This window comes from Notolabrus celidotus, chromosome 15 (genome assembly GCF_009762535.1).
Source record: "Notolabrus celidotus isolate fNotCel1 chromosome 15, fNotCel1.pri, whole genome shotgun sequence".
In the NCBI taxonomy this organism is placed as follows: domain Eukaryota; kingdom Metazoa; phylum Chordata; class Actinopteri; order Labriformes; family Labridae; genus Notolabrus; species Notolabrus celidotus.
The window spans coordinates 11265078-11285820 of record NC_048286.1 but is presented as its reverse complement, the minus strand read 5'-3'; the positions used below and the strand labels follow the sequence as shown (position 1 = coordinate 11285820).

General features: G+C 37.6%; 2 protein-coding genes across 2 annotated transcripts; both read right to left on the bottom strand.

Moving 5' to 3' along the window:
• Nucleotides 1-4104: 4104 nt before the first annotated feature.
• Nucleotides 4105-9467, bottom strand: LOC117826166 (COP9 signalosome complex subunit 9-like). The gene is made up of 3 exons (XM_034702049.1): nucleotides 9259-9467; nucleotides 8676-8748; nucleotides 4105-4722 (listed from the first exon to the last, which is right to left on the bottom strand). Exons 1-3 carry the CDS (start codon nucleotides 9355-9357, stop codon nucleotides 4688-4690), a joined length of 207 nt encoding a protein of 68 aa, XP_034557940.1. The 5' UTR covers nucleotides 9358-9467; the 3' UTR covers nucleotides 4105-4687.
• Nucleotides 9468-11399: 1932 nt separating this feature from the next.
• Nucleotides 11400-13699, bottom strand: apoda.1 (apolipoprotein Da, duplicate 1). The gene is given in 6 exon segments (XM_034702048.1): nucleotides 11400-11985; nucleotides 12156-12212; nucleotides 12215-12240; nucleotides 12352-12473; nucleotides 13287-13425; nucleotides 13561-13699. Coding segments are annotated over 5 exon segments (558 nt in total). The 5' UTR covers nucleotides 13404-13425; nucleotides 13561-13699; the 3' UTR covers nucleotides 11400-11749.
• Nucleotides 13700-20743: the final 7044 nt, after the last annotated feature.

Here is a 20743-nt window from a genome sequence, read left to right as displayed (position 1 = left end):
GGTACAGGTTCCTAGTACATAGATTGTGCCACGTAGCATGTGCAGCCTCAAGTTTATGTCAGTTGAATATACAGTAGTCATGGGAGCTACAGGTACTTGCAAAAAATGCCTTAAAGTAGTCAAGCACCACAGCAGACAAGCTTTGAAAATATGTCTCCTTTTAAAACATCTACCTGCTTAAATAATGAACAGAAATGACTGTATCTAAATGGATATATGCAACCATTTTTCTTCAGATGTATCCCCACAGACGTGTGAACACAGGAGGAAGTGTGAACTGTTGTTCATCCAAATGAGTTCTTCTAATTATTTTTAAACTGATTACACTTCTTTAGCCCAATTAACTAAATATGACTGGATATTGTTACACTACGAATCACTTGCCTGTGTTATGCATAGTATGCTCAATGCACCATTTGTACAGTAAGATACAGAGGTTATGTTTTAACCAGTCAGCCATGACTTATAGCTAACATAGTTTTAAACAGATATCTATACATAATACTATATTTAATGATTAATACTTACATTTTGGCTAATGGTTTCAAATATTATATCTCTAACGGTAATAATTACAACCGCTGCTCACAAAACATATAGCTAGCTTAGCGTTCAAACACCTCCCTCTTATTGAAATCACAACATTGTAAGCCACATTTTTCTGAAAGCTTCAAGTTCACGAGTTGTGATGACATCTCAGAGATGGTGTAGCCAATGGACTCCAGTTTCACATAAATACATTGCATTATTATGTCATTGATATTGTCTGTTGTTAGAGGAGCTAAATTAGCTAACATTAGCGAGAGTGCAGCTTGTACAGCTTAGTTTGATAAAGGTTAGCCATGTACGGGAGTAAAAGAAGCCATGCAAGTGTTGATACAGATTCTTTTTTGTCTTTCTCATGTTCCTCCGCGCAGCGTTTTAGCACAAATAAAAACTTATAACTTTTGGTGACCATGTTGCCCTGCACCAGTGTTCTCATTCAATTACCACTTGAGTGCCAAGCCATCATTCACACAACTTCATGATTTTGCATGTTCCATTTGAAGGCAGCATTCATGCATTTTATATTCTTTTTTATTCAAATAGTGTAGTAGATTTATTTGTAACACCACCTCTTAACATATACTGTACAATCACCCTGTTGTAGATTGACTAGAGTGGTAGCCTTTACAAGTGATAATGTCAGAGCAGTTTCAGGTATAATTTGGTTTTAATTTATTTTGAGTTGTGTTAACTCCATCAGATTTGATCTACATTAAGTATCAACTACCTTTCAGTCCTATACAGTCACACTCTGATTTACAACAAACAGAACACTTTGTCTGTTTAGACTTTGTCTCTGTTGAACAGCTGATGGTGACTGAACCTTACCGATGATCCCTACAATTTACACATTTCAGAATAACCGGTGCTGTCAGAGAAGACAAATGGATATTTTCTTCAGCTTCAAGTAGCCAGCCTTAAGGAGAGATGTCTGTCTCTTTATGTGCATGGAAAATTCACAGCAACTTAACCAAGATTTGGCTAAGAACCCATAAACCTGCTCATGGTTCTTATGAAATAGTAGCTCATTAAAAACACAGACTCTTGTTAAAATGTCGGTGCCTGTCAAATGCTTTTATGTTAGCACTTCAGCTGTGCTTTCAGAAGTGTTGTCAAATTAGAGAAGGAGAGAGAATCAACAAAAACCTTTCCTGTGACATTCATGATTTCCAAGTTATAAATCCAAATTATTTTCGTGTTATTCTGATTATTCCTCTTGTGCTACAATGAGATTAAATGTGCAGTTCAAAGAAAAAGCAGAAACACCACTATTGTTAGTATTTTGACAGATTCTGCCCTCTATCAAGAACATACAAAGATCTTTGTCATCTTCTGTCAAACCGACAGATTTCAATAATTTGCTTTAAGACTGAAAACGTGCAAAGTTTATGACATTTCCATCAGCAACAGTTGTACTTTAAAGTGTTTAATAGCTAACTCTTACCTGCAAACATACAAAGTTAAGAAAGTGAACTTGGAACTTGAACCACTGTGCCTAAATAAGGCTTCACAGAGAAGTTAGCATGTCTTTAGACCACTGGTCATGGTAAAGTGATATAAGATCAATGCAAACCTGTCTGCCAAAGTTTTAGATTTCAATTAAATATAAATAATGTCCTTAGATGTTTGCACAAGTTGCATTTTATAATGAAAAAAACATTATTTCTGCCCCCTCTTAGACTTTGAGTCTACGCAATGCCAATATTTTGTGCCAATCTCTGAATCAATTTTCATTAAGCTTATCATTTTTCTATAGTACTTGTTTTGTTAATTGAGCGTTTGATTTATTTTGCTCATCCGAACCAGAGCCATTTAGTGTGTTTACAGCCGTTCACTGCCCTAGGGAGAGTATTTCCGGATTATTAATACTTCTGTCTTGTAGACAACTGTTGGAAATGTCTGTGCTGACCACACAGTTCTCTGTTTTGCTGATTCTGTACTGTTGTTAAAAAGTGAAGTTAGCATTTTGTGCTCTTAAGAAGCCTCTTATCAGTCTTCAGCTTGTGCTGAATCGTAATAAAACACAAATATGCTGTTGCCCAAAAATGTAAATATTAGTGTCCTTCAGATCAGCGCCAAAAGTCTTCTGTGTCAGACACTGTAGACTTTATTTGGTGATGTAATGTGCTGTTGTAATGTGTTGCTCAGATGTGGGCTGACAGCAAAAAAGCCCACATCATTTATTTGAATGCAAAAACTGGCTCCTGGCTTTTCATACTGGCAGTACATATTGATCTGTTAACAAAGCTGTTAACTGTTAACGTTGCAGCTCAAGTACCGACTAGAACTAAGGCAGGAGAGAACATCTCCCCTGTGTTAGCGTCTCTACACTGACCCTAAATCTAGAATAGAATGTAAAATCCCTCTTCCGACCTAAAAAGATCCTCTAGAACACTACACTCCGACATGCAGGCCTGCTCATTGTACTTAAAGTCTCTAAAAATAGTATGGAAGGTCAAGCCTTCAGCTATCAGGCACCTCTCCTTTGGAATCATTTACAAGTCAGGGTCCGGGAAGCAGACACCCTCTCTACTTTTAAGAGTAGGCTTCAAACTTTTTGATAAGCTTATAGTAAGAGCTGGCTCAGGCTTGGATCAGTTTTCAGTTATGGTGCCAAAGGCTTAGACTGCCAGAGGAACTGTCACACTGGGATCCTGTCTTTCCCCTCTCACCTCTGTCTGCCTGTCACTTACTTTAAGTCTTCCTGTCCCATTAAAGTTACTAACAATAGACCTTTCTGGAGTCCCTGAGCTCCCTTGTCTCGTAGACGGCCTCCTGCTGTGGGCATGGCAGACTCCAGCTGCTACAACTACTACTATCCGTCTCACCACTATCATCTATCTCTCTTCATCTCCCTCTATCCCTTTCTAACCCCAACTCGGTCAAGGCAGATGTCTGTCTAACATGAGTCTGGTTCTGCTCAAGGTTTCTGCCTGTTAAAATAAGTTTGTCCTTGCCACTGTAACTTGCTAAATGCTGCAAAGTGCTCTGCTCATGGTGGATTAATATGAGATCAGACTGAGTCCTGTCTGTAAGATGGGACTGGATCTTATCCTGTCTTGATGTTGGGTCTTTGTTAATAATATAACATAGAGTATGGTCTAGACCTGCTCTGTTTGTAAAGCTTCATGGGATAATATTTGTTTGGCTATATAAATAAAGATTGATTGATTGGAAGCTCCTCTCAAAACATCACTTTATCACAATGAGTAATTCACAGCTGTATTTATAGCATAGTTTTGACAGTATTCTGTTTCTGTGAGCAATTTTTCTATTGATTCATCATCATGTTTTGTACCAGGAGACACCTGAATGACTTGTGCCAAAGCTAGAACCATCACTCTAAATGCCTTATTATAACGAGGATACTTGTGAGGACACAAATGCAATCATCAGCTGAGAGGTGACTGATCTACTTTGTGCCATTTGTTTTCAAAGACAAGAAAAATAAAAGCATGTTTACATCAGAAAAACCCATTGAAACCTAACCCATGTATATTACTCATTTTTGACTATCTTAAAAGATGGCTGAGGAAAATTCAAATGAAGACATAATTCTTCTTCATAAATAGAAAATATTATTTATTAACTTAAATCAGTCTCACATAAAGAATCTGTCACAAAAATACAATTATGGCTCTATAACTACTGTACACATATGTACAAATGACACAACATGGCCCACTGCAGAATGTAAGTCTATCACACACTGTCATACAAATAGCTTAAGTGATTGTAACAGACCATCATCTATCATATGCCACCTGCAGCATGCTTAAGGGCGACAGCATGCCCATCACATGTATAATTACTCTCCTAACAGGTGTTCTCTCGCTCACTGAAACCTGCAATCCAGTTTAGAAGCAGTCTGAGACATGAGCAGGATACAAGCTCATAATTTAAACATACCATGTATAAAGGAATCCTTGGGATCTTAAGAATTTCACAACATCTGGAGCTGCTGTCGACTTTTTAAGGATGTTTTAAAAAGCCTGAAACTAGAACGACTATGAAAGGAAATTGTATGTCATTAGACAGAAAATAGATGGTTTGCTTCCACACAAAAAAAAAAGGTTGAGGGGAAAAAAAGGTGCAGAGAGGTGCAAATATCATCCATCTTTACTCTGGAGACATCAAGTCACTAGATGTCATCATCATCGAACAGATCCTCAAAATCTGTGGAAAACAAAAAACACACAATTATTTCAATAAGGTTACATAACAGCTGGCTGTATTTCAAACGTGTCTGCAGGCCAGGCCTTTTGTCATTAAGCAGTGTTATAGGTCAGCGGGTGAGAGGGGTGCAGGGTGATAAAAGTTACAGGATCTGGAAACACTTGAGTGGAGGGTGCTGCTCAGTGGCCTTCCTGTGGGTCTGATGGTTTGTGAGGTCAAAGGTCAGTAGGAGGACTGTATGAACATGCATGGGAATATGTGCCACATCCCCTGTTCCTGCAGAAAGCGCTCAGTTTTTAGTGACTGCTGAACTATTCAGCTGGTTTTGCTGTTGTTGTCTGAGCTGCAGTGTTTTTTCACTGCATGCACATCTGATATTTATAACTTTGCCTTTTCAGATTTCCTTTTTAATATATTTACCATCAACAATTTATTTGGGCGTCATATGGAAACAGATGCTCTGTCTCTTCTTCTATTTGATTAAAAATAAATAGAATCATTATGTTTGTGGTTGTGTATTTAAAATTACATTACCAGGCGGGTCTGTGTATCAGATTTTAGCGCTTGACGAAAATCAAAGTCTGTTGCAAGTCCCCCCCCAATGCAACTGTTATTTCCAGGTCTGAAGAAATGTTACAGCAACTCTACATGTGGTGTTCAAGAGAATTCACATCAAGCTTTATAATATAATCACAGTGAGGGAACATACACAAGCTGAGGAAATCGAAGCTCCATATTTATGTATGGCAGTGGACTATCATTTGATTGCATTCAGTCAGCAAGCATACAGTATGTTGTGAGAACATGAGCGCTGAGTTAGTTTCCCAGACACCAGGACTGTGAGCAGACTGACTGCTTTAAAAGGTGTCATCAAAACACACAAACATAGAAATCAGACAGCACATGACGGCAAAACAACATTTTGTCGACCGTGATTAAAGCCTTCACAAAGAAAACAAAACACAACAAAAGACAGGTATGCTCAAGTCACAACATTCCTTCTGTCGTTCTGCGACTGCTGCTCACATGGACAGAAATATAGAGACAAAGATAAAATACGGAGAAAGAGCACCAGTAAAGAAAAGGAAGCAGTCAAACTGAACAATGAGAAGTTAATTTCTGATTGTTTACACTAAACTAAAGACTTTTATAAAAACGCCCACATCTCTGCAGAAACAAGTGGGAAGGTGCCAGATTTTGTTAATTTGCTGCTGAGGTCGCACTTGTTCAGATACAAATACTGATGTTTCGAGAAGTCCTTTTAGCATCTAATAAAGACACACACAGTAAGTTTATTAGAGAGAGAGAGAAGAGGAGAGACAGTGACGTCACCTGGTCCCTTGATGCTAATCAGTCCCAACCATTGACTCAATGTAGAACAGACACTTCAACTTCATTCCTACCCATTGTGAGCTTTGAAGCCAAATGACCACCTCCATGGGCAGCGCTGAAACCTAGGCATGCGACACTAATCAAAACACGCATTAAACTTTACCGATAAAACATCAAAGATCCTTCAGGTGGGTACAATCCACATCAGAACAGATTCTTGTGTTGATTGGAAGCACACACTTTCAGCTTTGGAAAGCTCAATGACTCTATTGTTAGTGTTTGTTACGTTTCCTCTTGCTCTTCCTCTGCTCGGATAATCCGGTACAGAGCGCTACCTTCAACCAAACTTTTCAAGAACAATTAGCACTTCTACATAAATCAGCTTGATAAGTACTAACTTTATTGAGAGAAACCATGTTTGAGAAAAAATTACTTGATGTGTATTTCAATTTTACACTTAGGCTCTTTTCACTCTTTTCAAAGGTGGGTTTTATGACCTGTACTGCAGCCCGTCAGCACGGGAAGCTCTACAGTCTATGGTAGCAACCTGACCATTGATTGGGAGCTTCACACACTACTAAACATTGGAACATACTGAAATTAGAACATACAGACAGAGAGCACACTCTCTGCAGATACAACCCACTACACACCTTCTCTGCATTATAAGGTACAAATGTTGTTCTATCTTCAGTGACTATTTCTATACAAAACCAGCACAATCTGCAGGATTGCAAATTTTTCGTTGCTTTGGTATCATAACAGGTATTGATATGAATTGAATTTTCCTGGTATTGTATTGAATCTCAAAATTCTGGTATTGTATCAACTCTACTTTCCAGATACATTAACACAAATATCTTCACATATTCAATTTGTCTGAGCAAGACTCATAAATAAACATGAGAACCCATGCAAAAAAATATTGACACAACATGCAGGAAAATAAACTGTGGTCCGGAATATACTTATACTCTCCTACTGTATACGATAAACACACATACACCTGATTCTGCACAACATTACGAAAGTCATTAGCTTATGTTTTTTCTACAGGGAGAGATTATTTAGACTACAGTCACGTACACATGTATGGAAGCATTTGGACGCAACACAAAGTTTTTTTTCCACAGAGCCGTTGTAAGCCTGAATCTTCCTGCCTGGTGTGAAGTGACACAAATTAGCACAAACTGTCACAACAGCTTTACTTTTGTAACTGTGACAGATCTGAACCAGCGTGACACTGATTGTTTATAGGAATGAACATTTAAAATTATTTTACAAATGCAGGCCAGGGGGATCTGGAGCTGCTTCCAATATGCCTGGAGACAGTGAAAAGGCACGCATATCTATCTGAAGGGAATAAAAGCCCCACACTCTAAATGAGCCTCATACATTCACATGCACAAAGCCCCCTGCTGAGAAGCCTGCGTGGAGCCTGTGTCACATATGGCGAGAAGTCGTGGCTGTTTGATGTAGCTGTGCCTCAGGAGAGAGATCACACCACATTATAAAACACAGTTAGTAAAAAGGAGGGCAGGGGTACGAGGAATGTTTCAGGACCAGTAAAGAGATTTCCTGCTGTGGAACCAGCAGCGCTCTGACGCCCAGGGGTGAAGAAACCTCACGAGCTAATAGATTCAATCTGCCCCTGAGTGACAACTTCCTCACTGAAGATGTGAGGAAGACTTTAAATTACCTGAGTAGAAAAATGTATTTGCATTGATACATACAAGTCCTGTGAGAGGCATCTTACAGCCAGAGCCTGTTGTCAGGCTCAGTTTTGAGACTATTGGATTGATTTAAAGGACCAATACAAAATTCAGAGAATCAGCTACAAAACACTGCATCAGATTCACAAATCAGCTATAAATAAGGGAAGAATGTCTAACACTCATCGCCTGCCAAGTCCCTCAGATGAAACACCTACTCCAAAACATTCCCTTTTGTGAAAATTATTTCCACTTGATTAGAAATGCTAGACTCAATGCACGTATCAAGCAGCTTTAAGCCCAAAGTCTGACAGTGCTCATTTTGCAGAAGGAATTTCAGCTTTGTAAAGCCACAAACAACCAGTGGATTCAAAAACGTTGCTACTTATTTGGCAAGGAGAAGTCAAAACAAGGCAATTAACAAAGTGTTTGCTTCAGCAACTACTGGCCCCTAACTCCTCCGAGGTGAAGTCAATAACTGGAGACATGAAGGGCGTTGCTGAAAATTTGCAGAAATAATAATATAATAATAATTAATCTATAGGAACTTCCCCATACGTGAGGGCTCACTAAACTTTTAATAATTGGCTTTCAAAAATCTATCACATTCATTTTGAAACCATGATCAAGTCTAAGTCAATCTAAAAAGTCCTCTGCTGCAGTTCACAAGTTCACTCAAATAAGCTTTGATGAGTTATGTATCTCTTTTATTAATGCTTTTACAAATGTGCATGCATATTTTCAGTCAAACTTGGGCTTGTTTATATATGTGCATATTGAAATGTCTGATCAAGAAATAGTACACACACAGCCCCTGGGGTATTTTCTCCATTAATGAGGGGTTTAGATATGTCTGCTGCAGAGAATTTCAGTCTGTGGGGTGCAGAGATGTTTGAAGGAATATTTTACCATTGAAGAAGTCAGAATGAACTGCCTTTTCATTGGCAGCCAGGTCCATCAGCAGTCCTGTGCTTCCCCCAGCCTGCAGGAGGACAAACATGCAGCTCAGAGGCACAGTATATGGATTACTTATTTCGATGATGCAGCTGTTTAATGCTTACATAGTTTATTTTGGGCATTCATACTCCTGGGTGGCTTAATGTGTCATGATTTATGTGTTGTTTTTATTTTTATGAAATTTTGACATGTCATGACACTAATTAGTAAAAATATTTTCATTCGAAATGTGAAATGGTGAAATAAAATACAAGGCCTCAAAGTTGTACTTTAACACAATATTATTTACTAGCTTGAGCAAGGTTACTATTATCCGACGAGTTAAACAAGCTTATGTTAAATTTGAGTGTAAACTTTTATTATTCTATACTTTTAATAACTGCAGTCAAGCGTCTGATTAAATGTATGATGGTATAATAGCTATATGAGAAGAAAACGAACGCAAAAACTCGTCGTTTGAAGTTTACTAATGTAAGCTCGCTGTCAGAAAGCCTCACTATGCTGAAGTCATAGGCTGAAGTGTTATCCCACAAACCTCGTCCAGATCCACGTACGGCCCCGCGCCCTCCGGGAACATCTCATCCACTGCGGGCTTCATCATCACGGTCGAGTTGGACTGATCCTTAAGTGGCATAGATGAAACAAAATAGAACGCCTTATCTTCAGTTTTTCACGAAATGTACTGCTACAGATGCTAAAGGTATTGTGGCGCCACGTGAAAATAAATCCGACGGGAAAGTGAAATCAAATCACAAGAGTTCCGCTTTAAGTTTTTAGATATTTTTTCATGGATAAAACAGTGTGTCCGTTTATTATTTTAAATCGTTGATTACATTTTTCTTCATTTCTTTTTTCATTTTGCAACCGATTTATTTTCATATGATATTATAATCATTGTTTTAGTATAATTACAATGATTATTATTTTTATTAAATATCTATTTAATTGCTTATTAACCCAGCTAGCAGTGGAATGAATGTTCCCACTACATTGGCTAACATTTCCTATAAGTTCTGATAATGTTTCAAGAAAAGGTTCTGAGTGTTATATTCAAAGAACATCTTCAGGATGTTTATCGGTTTTAATAATGTTCCTTTTTTGTTAACTATTAATGAAAGACGAACATTTTGTCTTTAACATTCAGATGATATTTTGATAATATTCTTTAGGTAACAGACACAGTTTTGAGTTTAATATTCAAAGAACTTCTTATGGATGTTTATCAGTTTAAACATGCTCCTTTTTTAACTATTGATGACAAAAGAACAGTCGTCTTTAACATTCAGAGGATTTTTTGATAACATTATTTAGGAAAAAGATTATGAATTGTTTTCTGTAAAATGATCCATAATGTTACTTAACAACAAAGAAGCAACATTCTCAAGCAACATGTAAAAAAAAGTTTTCAGGATGTTTCTAACGCCTGAAATCACAAAATGTTTTGTATAAGAATATTCCGGGGATATTTAATTAGAACAAAGATAGAATGTTTTATCTTTAACATTCAAATGATATTTTCATAACATTCTTTGGGTCACAGATTATTTAATGTTTTTAGAGAATGTTACTAGAGAACATTCTTTGAACACAAAGCAAACTTCCCCCTGAAAATGTTAACATTCGATTGAAACATTCTCTATAACATTAACAGAATGTTTTAGAACAAAACATTGCTAGCTGGGACGCTGTCGAAAAATGTTGTATACTTTTATACTTTCAGTCAGAAATATGTCTTTTTTGTAATTTAGTCCCATGCATGTCTCAGATAACATTATGCTACTAAAACAGGCCATCAGATCTAGAGCCTATGAAACTAAACACGTCATGATTTGGATTTTTAGTTTAATGTTTAGAAGTCTGTTTCCCTGCTGTGTGTTTTTTTTTTTTTTTGTTTGTTTGTTCTCTGTGCTCCTTCTCAGAGGCTGGGCGTGGTCCCCAGATGCTGGGCTCTCCACTCACCTGTGATCCATCTACTCCGGATTAGCTGCCACATATAATCTCAAGTCTTCTCCCCATTTGCTGTCAGATTGTTACCATTCCTCTAGTGGTATAGTAATAGTTTTGTGTTACCTGTAGCTTTGTCCTGAGCCTAACAATTTGCTCTTTTGTCTCCAGTGAATCCCTCCATCAAGCCTCAGCACCTCACCACTTGTTGCCAAGCCTCAGCCACATCCAACGCCTCTCAACTGCCTCAACTCAGCCAGTTTTTCCACCTTCATTCACGCCTCCACTATCAAGCCTCTGGGTTTACTTCTACTCTATTCATCAGCCTGTTCATTAAAAATCTCCCTGTCACAACCTTTATCCCCCTTATGTGGTTTGCACTTTGGGTCCAGTTGAAATACTTCATTACAAACCATAACACACTTTGGTTCATGTGGTACATTACTGGTTATCTTTAAGCAATATCAGGTAAAAAATGTTCTTCAAAAGACAAAATTTGACATGGATCATCTTTGTCTGCATTTCCTTTTTACTCTGAACTGAAATCTTTTTCACCAAGTGGTATTTGTTTTTCAGTCAAAAATGGAACCAAATAAGAATCCCATGATGTAAGTGTTAAACACTTTAATTAGATTACTCACGTCTCCACTTTGCAGTATACTGTTTGTAATCAAATTTTGGCCAATCTATTAAGTGTTCTATTTAATTCTGTAAATGAAACAGGGATAATTGTTTATTATGACAAAATAGCTTCTGTGAAAACATTATCCACAGGTTTTAATAGCACCACCAGTGATGATACGTTTCACAAAAAGATGGGTTCACTATGACTTTGCATTAGTAGTTCTGCTTTTCTCCGTCAAATTCAACAAACCATGATAATGTACAGTGAGGCATGCAGTTATGTTGTACTGTAAACATTTATATAGTCATGACAAGGCAGAAAGATTCCAAACATAAAGAAACTGAGTAAATATGTTAAATCTAGCCTCCAAGTCACAATCAGCATGAAGAAAAAGTAAAAGATTTCTTAAACATTTTTTTCCCTCCTGTCATGAACTGCCTCAACTTGTTCTGCTCTTCTACAGAGTTTTGTCACAGCCTTGCTGTCTGCTAGCAATCATCCTGCTCACGTCAATGTTATTTTTTGCAAAGACGTCTCTTGCTTTCTCAAGAGTTGATTCTGGCAAGGTTCGTGTTCGGCTGAGGACCCATGCAAAGTCAACGTGGAAGAGTCTCAGGATGTCTGTGCAGGAGTAGATCACAGCGGAGTTCACATAGTCGGTGGACAGGATCCAGTAAGGGGAGTATGGAAGCACTGTGAAAGCAAGATCAAGACCTCATTTTTTTCTCTTCATCCAACCCAAGAGAAATAGTGATATCTCTGACATGAAGTGGGGAGAGGTTAAAGGCCATTGGCATTACATAGAGACTTCCTGAACAGCACACAACAGTCAGCCGTCAGTCTACATCAAATGTCTTCCTCACCATAGGAATAACTTATCCCCAGCTTGGCCGGATTCTTCATGTCCTCTATGACTCCAGTCCTTCTATTTTCCTCAGCTCTCCTTTTCTGTTTCAACCCAGAAATTTAAATTTCATGTCACGTAAAGGGATATACAAACCATGGAAATATTACCTCTTGACCTCACATTTGCACAAAGAAATTGCAGATAGGACTCACAGTATCTCAGAGCTGACCACCCGAATGGAGCTGTCCGTCGTCAAAGTGAAATTGGTTTCGATGCATCGTCCCTTCTCAAACTGGGCCGGCAGCTTGGCAATTTCAAACCATCTCCCCATGAACTGAGAGGGCAGGAATACACACGAGAGTTCAAAGACAATTGAGAGCACTGACAGAAGAGAGTATGAATAAATCTACATGTGTTAGTGGAGTCAGGGAAAATGTGCAGCTTTATTTGCATCTTATGCCAGTCAAAACTTATTCTTCTTGACATTTGAGATGTAGTTGTTATAAAGAACATATATGAGTCCCCTACATTTATTTAACAGCTTTATCTCTCATTGTACCCATAAGTTTTATAAGAACTACAAATTAGCTCCACTTTGACCAAGTTCAGCAGTAAAGCATCCCTTTCATAGTAATAATAATATAGAAGCATTTATGAACAGGTTTTTAGCATACTATAACATAAAAGTAAATTAATATTTGGCATTTAAAGTGCTGCATACACAGGGTGTATGTCTATTGGTGCCAAGGGAAGGATGTATAAATGCTTTAAAAATATTGGTATCTGCTACCAACTACATTAAAAAGTGTGAGGCGCAATTTTTAACATACGAGTGCACTGCTTGTAAATGCAAGACACCTCACCCTCATCTCAGATTATGATAAAACAAAGTTAAGATAGTAATAAGTAATATGCCAAATCCTTATAAATGATGTCCCCTTCTTATAGAATAAGAATTGCCACAAATATAATCTCCTACACCGTTAATTTCTTACTCATTTTCATAGAATTTACTTAAATAACAGCTGATAAACTGTACTGTGTTTTTTCCAGGAAGAAGAAAGACCTGTCAGCAAATCAAGTCATCCACACCTCATCATGAAGCCAGGCTCTACTCTGGCTCATTTCTGAACAGAGTAGTCTGTACCTGTTTGAGATTGAAGGCAGTTTGAACAGTTGGATCTGGACATGGTCCCCAGTGAGGTACCTGAGCCCTCATAAGTGGAAGGATAAACGCAAAAGCTAGAACAAAAGACAACTTCATGTTGCAGACGAGCTTTGGGTACCTGCAAAGGTTTATCAAGAGAAACACAAATCAGTTTGTTTTTCTCTGAATATAAGAACACAGAATGCAAATTAATAGTAGCCTTTCTATAACAGAATAGTGAATTGTATTTCAATAACAAAATCTCTTGTCTTACCCCTGCCTGGAGGTTCAGATATAAGTTCTCTTCCTCGGGCAAATCCTGGTATTTGAATGTGAGATGTTGCTCTCCACGAGCTCTTCCAGTACTGCGACTATGTGTCGTCAATGGGCGTCTTTGTGTGGAGCCAGATTTATTTCAGACATGAAGTAAACTATTAGTAAAGTGGAGTCATGGGGGACGTATCAGGGGAAATGTTATAAAACAATCTGGGTGTATTTCTGCCTTAGATTGACAACCATGTGGATTTTTAGGTCATTAGAAAGGGATGTCAAAGAAGCAAAAGATCTTTACAAGACACGCCACAAAAAGATGTCGGTTATATAAACATATCCTGTTTAATATCAAATCTAAAGAAAAAAGAGAAGGTCTCTCGAGTCTTTGTGAGGTTGAAGGTTTTTCAAAGATCCTAATTCAAAAATATTTTTTCCAGTTCAGGTCACAGTAACTCAGGCCACATGTGTCAGGTAAGTATGTATCAAGCTTTCTTCTATTGCTTGACTGATGAGTATTATTATGGAAATGGGTTTGAGTAATTTAGTGAGAAGAAAAGGTCAAATTAAGATTGCCAGGAGACAAGGAGTACGGTAACTATGCAGAACTGCTGAGTGTCCTGCTTTTGGTTGCAAAGAAGATAATCACAGTCTCCTGGTTTAGGTCACAGCCCCCCACAGTCACACAGTGGAAGAGTAAAATGAAGGATGTTTTCTATATGGAGAGTATCACTGCAAGATTAAGGTTAAAAACAAATATAGTCCAGATGAGGTGGGCATCTGGCGCTTCATCTCTTTTCAGTTGTCTTTCTGATGGACTGATTTGTAAAATACTGTACATTATTAATATTTTATTACATTAAATTTTTTATACTTTATAGTTTGTTGTATCTATTTCTATTACTTCTCTAGTATTTAATTATTATTATTGTTTTTTTTTTATTAATTAAGCTAACTTTTTTATTATTTTTTATTTTATTTCTATTTCTATTTATACATATTTATTCATTAATTTTGTATGTATTTATTTTTTCTTTATTATTATCTATTTTCTTTCTGACTATGGACTTTTTTCATCTACTTTTTTATGAGATCTATCTCTGAGTTTAATGGCTGCATTGCTGTTTTTTGTTGTGTTGGCTGAGTCCAATAAAACTGTTGATATAAAAAATAAAAAAAAGGTCAAAGTTCAGATTTTCTGCATTGTTTTTACACCCAATTACTGCTCTGTCTTCACAGTTAACCAATTAATCAGCAATTAACACTACCATTAGTTGCAGTGCTACATATTACAGTGTACAGTCCAAACTCATGCTGAACAGATTATCAAACACAGTTGTAAATATATGATGTTCTTACAGGATACATTATTTAAGCATTAGTAATCCTTTGATTTTTCCCTCCTGTATCATCCTCAGTTTGACATTTAAGGTTTTTCACTGCTATGAATTTCCAGAAGAAAATCAAGTTTGAGCCCAAATGTTCAAATCAGACACAAGTGGGTCAGGTAAAAGTTCAGCAGTGGTCAAGGGCTGGCATGTGAACCGAATCAGGCCAACCTATCTAAAAGTGCTTGAGGCAAGCAAATGTGATAATGAGAAAAAGTAGGAACATGAGAACAAGTAGGCAGGGGAGGTCAGATGATGAGGACAGGCAGGAGAGGGAGTGGAGGGAATGCAGACCAGGACGAAGCAGCAGGATGTGACAAGATGAGAGTGTGGCAGTAAAAACAGAGCAGGTAAAAATCAGTCTGTCTCAATGAATTTAAATAACTTTTCAAACACGATTCCTTAGCCCACATGTTTCAGTCATCGTCTAATATTTTCTCTCAGTTTGCTGTGAGCAGAATCCCTTCAGACTTTCTCTCTGTGGTGGATTTCAGGTAGTTTGACAGGTGATCCTGATGCTGTCAGTCAATGCTGCTGGAAACCGAGGACTCAGGCCAAGTACACCTGGAGTACGCCTGAGAGAGCTGGTGTGGGAGTATTTTATTTCAAACAATCAAAGGTTGAGAAAGTGTTGATTGCAGATGACATAGATAGAAATGGGGTGTTGTGTATTAAATCATTGAGTCCTAAAAAGTGTTAAATCATCTTTGGGTGTAAAGTGTAGATATGTGTGCCCATGATATACATATAAATAATGGAAATGCGGAATAATGCTGCAATTCAGCACTTGGTTTTGTTTTGGACACCAGAAGATGCTGCTTGCTGTAATTGAAGAGCAAAAATATCTGCAGGCTTCATTGGACCCCCAGGTGTATTTCCTCATCCCATGATTGCTGATTGGTCCCAAGACTAAATGTCACCCTCATGGTGGGGCTGGAGAAAAAGTCACAGGAATCATTTGAATTATCCTCCAGGGAACCAGAATATTTCCTGTAAATCTGAAGGCAATCCAACAATACATGACATTTTGATCAGAATCACAAATGTCAGCTTAGCGACATTGGTTGACAAAAGTCAGGGGATCAACAAAGTCATCAGGATTCATCCTCTGGGGAACATGAATATCTTATCAGAATTTAATAGAAATCCATCCAGTATTTGTTTTTATATTTGGGTTTCTCTCCTGAAATGTTCAAAGGTCGCTCTCAGACCTGCAAAGAAGAAAGCCGGGTATTCTTTTCTTTGGTATTCAGGAGATGTTGTTGCTCCTGCTGTTGATTTTGGTGTGCTCACAAGTTCTTCAAATGATTTATTTCATTGAGATATTAAGTTGGCACGATTGGAAAAGGCTGAATCTCTGCCAACCTAATCAATTCACAAAGTCTGGAAGTGCTCCTGCTGTGGTAAAAATGTAAGAAACATGGTCACGGTCCAAATCTATTAACCCAAATATTCAAAATCAGTGTCTTTTATAACCTGTTATGTAAACATCAGTCCCTGTGCAGTTTACCACCACTGTTAAACACTCCAAACAGTTTAACCAAACACTGCTGATAAAATGCAAATATCACTAAATGTTCTGTGCTGTCGTACAAAGCCCCCACAGCTACAAACAAGGTCAAACGAATGAAGAGAAAGATCAAAAGGTTCCATTTCAAGCTAATACACTTCAGAGAGGAATAACTTGTTAACTGCAGCCTGAAACATCAAAGCCTGGCTGAAGAGGAGGTGGTGAGTTCTCTCCCCTGGATGGAGGCGATGAGGCTGACCGTTCAGTGCATGATCAAGGAAAGAAGCAACCTGCACTGGCACACTCGCTCACAGATTCAGCAAGAAATATTCAAAGTGGAGGGAATATTAAAGAAGCAGATGAGATGCAGACAGTTGCTCTGCAGCACTTCTGCTTATATATGGGCTGTACTTGTTTTGATCATCTGCTGTTAATGTAAAACCTGAGTTTCTGTTGGATTACCTGGAAAATTACTGTAACATGAGGGTGCAATGTGAGGTGGTTGGGTCACTCTTTTAATAAGAAGCAGCAGGATGAAGACTGATAACTTTCTCAAGAGCACTTTATTGTAGCCACACTCTATCGGCATAACATCAACACTTTCTTGTCACTCAATCTTATGTCACATAATCAACCAATCAGAGGCTAGGATGACCAACATCCAGGTAAACATACTGAAAACCACATTCAATATATTTCATCGGACTACAAATGCTGTAGAAATTATTCTAACATCCTAAATAAATACTCAAATGATAACTTTTGTAAACATTTATGTAAATAGTTCACTGTATAAATAATGGAAACATATTTTAACCTTAACTCAAACACATGAATTAACTGAAATCATGAACTGGCTCTCCTGTTTAAGCCTACACTACAACAGTGATAATCAATTAGGTTATTTTGTATTGGTCTACATAGCTATTTCTGGCAAGAGTCAACAAAATCATCATACTGTGATGATTTTAGTGTGAGATTTTGTGTCATAATGTACTGTAGGTGGCGCTCTTCCCTCTGCTTTCAAAGCTACTGCTACTGCAATCTCCATTCATGTTGCCCATTGTTAAACTTAAGGAACCAATTACAGCCAAGTATACCTATCTCTGAGGACATGACCACTGACCACTAAAGGGCAGCCCCTTCTACATACACTCTCCTGTTTGCACTGTGTTCAGACTCATACCTGAACAGTCTAGAGCCAAACAAGGGCACTGTGAAGGCTTGATGCTGATAGCAACCCAGACAATAACTGATGTGTGGCCATAAATAAAATACAGTATGTAGTATTCATCAGCCTGTTTTTGTAGTTTATAGTTATTAAGGCATTGTGAAACAAACTTTCCGATGTCGGAGTTGGGAGTGACAGCCAATCCAAGTTGACCGTGTTCCAGTTATGAGCTGAAACAACTTGTAAAATTGTTTAGCCATTAGCTCCTGCTGTTGTAAACATTTTTAGCCAATTCCAGGTGATGACAACACTCTATTTAAATTACTATTAAAATACTATCGTTGTAATTTATATTATTACACAGAACAAGACTGAGTTGCAAAAAAAAAAAACACTATCTAAAGTACAGTATTTTACTGTTGATGCAGGAGGAAGCCATCTTGGATTTCGAGCTGAAGTTGCTCAAAGTTTCCAAGTAAGAATTCCATCTTCAGAGGCTATTCCAGTTGTTAATTCTGACTGGTATCTTCTGATATGAAATGGAAAGCAACATTAAACTGACAGAATACAGTCTCCCCCTCTCACTCTATGTATACTGTTTCCCTACCAGTACTGCTAAAACATCTAGTAGTTCTAAATAGGGACAGCAAAGTCAGATAACAATTCACTTCAGGTTGTCTCCAAAAATATAAAAATGTCAAAAAATATCAGATGAAGCAGCTATAAACTTTATGACAAGTGCAGCTTAAACTTGGGCTTTTCTATTTTGAGCAAATGCAAGATTTGACGACAAGAGTTAGGCTGTATCCAAAACCATATACAAACATACTTGCTACTACATACCCAAAATATCTCTATCCTGCATCAAATGTCATCATCACACACTTCCAGCCTGAGCTACGATAGCTAAGCTAGCACGCCTGCTAGGCTGCATATAGATTTAAATGAAAAAAATACAGACCTTTATTACTTTATACATTTATGTAGATATTCGAATTCATTTTTGACCACTAATTAAAAGTATGACTTACATTTGCACCCTGCGTTTACTACCTGACAAGTTCCCCTACTGAATGTTATGTAGAGCCATGATGCAGTTTGGGGTGAGTCAATATGGCTAGTGCCCTACCATATTCATACTTGAACATTTTGACCTATCTAGTTTATTTTACTACTGTGACGCCATAGTCAGGACAAATAGTGTGATTAGTATGGTTTGTGGTTTTGATCACTGCCTGAGCATATCAAACTTTCTTTAACTAATTGATTTGATTTGAAATGGCAGCTAATTAAGGTGATCAGTCCAGTCTGCCAAAATAAAACTGTTAGCATTAAGTTAGAACCAGTCTTTTTCCAGCTGTGACAAAACTGCCTTCCATATTGAAAATACTTTATTAATAATAATAATAATAATACATTTTATTTTTATATCGCTTTTCAAAAACTCAAAGACACTGTACAATTGTTAAAATCAACAGAACTTTATTCCAACTTTATTGGAATCTGAAATTTTCAACAATCTAATGTTCATTTCTTACATCCGTTGATAACCAACCTGTGTTTCACAATCTCATGCCACGTTCAAAACACTGTAGTATTCTTAATGGTGTTGCACCACATGAACATGAACACACCTGACTAATAGGCACACTGTCCGCTACATGGGAGACTCACGTGTCACATAGTATGGGGTTACACTAAGGTGTGTTGCACCTGTGTACACACACAGTGAAGGTTAAACATGTGGAAGTGAAAACATGCCCTAACATATGTTGTAATGAACAGACAAAGAGCTTGAGAATATTTCCTGCTGCTGGAGGACAACTTAGGCTACAACATATCTGACCTTTAACCCCAACTGAATCCATAGTATTTCTCAGAACTGGTGCAGTCTTACTGTAAGTGTTGTTCCAAAGGGGGAAAAGAAAGATAAGATACATTTCCAAAGGTTGCATTTGTTATAAAACATTTTTATTGCAGGAGATTGATTATACAGGATCTGTGTTGCTGTTCTTGTGTCATACCTATAAAAGTACTTTAATGGTAAACATGTTTCTCTGCATGAGGGTGCTGTCATCCAAACTGCTACTGCAGAAAGCTCCTCTGTGCTTTGGGACTCTGGTAATAGATATACAACAAAATGTGTCCTCTGATATATTCTTGGTTTGGCATTTCTCGACAGCTGTAGTTGTAGGAGGATGACAAGAAATTCAGTGAGTTGAGGAATAATGTGCAACAAAAATTCCCCCATCTGGGATTGAACAAGAATTATTACATTTCATAAACAGGTTTCCAAACCTGAGAATATATTAGTATCATATGTATGATTCATTTTGTATTAACAAAAGTTTATCAGAGGTTTTGAAATAGTCTCATACAGTTATATTTTGCTGTTAGAAAATGATCAATTTGAATTGTTTGGGGATTTTCCACCTGTGTTTGTGAAATGACAAAGAATGACGAAAAAACTCTCTGAGTTGCATTTCAAGGCATTTCAAGGTTCACCAGGATGAGCGAAAATGTACAAAAGAGCAAAGCAAGGTCAGAGATGAAGAGATGTTTCTAGCCTTCTTGACAGTAAACAGAGTGTTGGTTTCTGTTGTAGTCGCACAAACTCAACTAACACCTTATATTCACACAAGGTTACTGACAACAGCCACAAAGCAGCTACAGGAGAGAATATCTTTAATAAGTAAGCCCCCATCTGCAACAGTTTATTCAGTCATATTTTCCATTTATATAACCATCGTACATTCCTGAGACGGATGAGTCGCTCATCGTATGTTTACTGATGTGTTATCACCACAATGACAGCAGACGACCGTTTGGTGAAGTTGATAGATAAGAAATCCACCGCCTCCCTTTTCCCAGTAGTGGTCAAACATGCCCGAGAATGTTTCACTTTGGAAGGTCAGAAAAAACTAGTCATCTATCAATGATTGATGGCAGTGCTGAATGGCCTTTCTTTTTTTTCAAGTGCCATTCATTCAGAACAATTGAGATCTTAAAGAAAGATTTACAGATTTAAGACATTCATTAAAGTTCAACAACAAAGAAATGTGAGTGAAGCGAGGAGAAATATTAAAGGTTTTGGTTGTACTTTCAACCCCACAGAGTT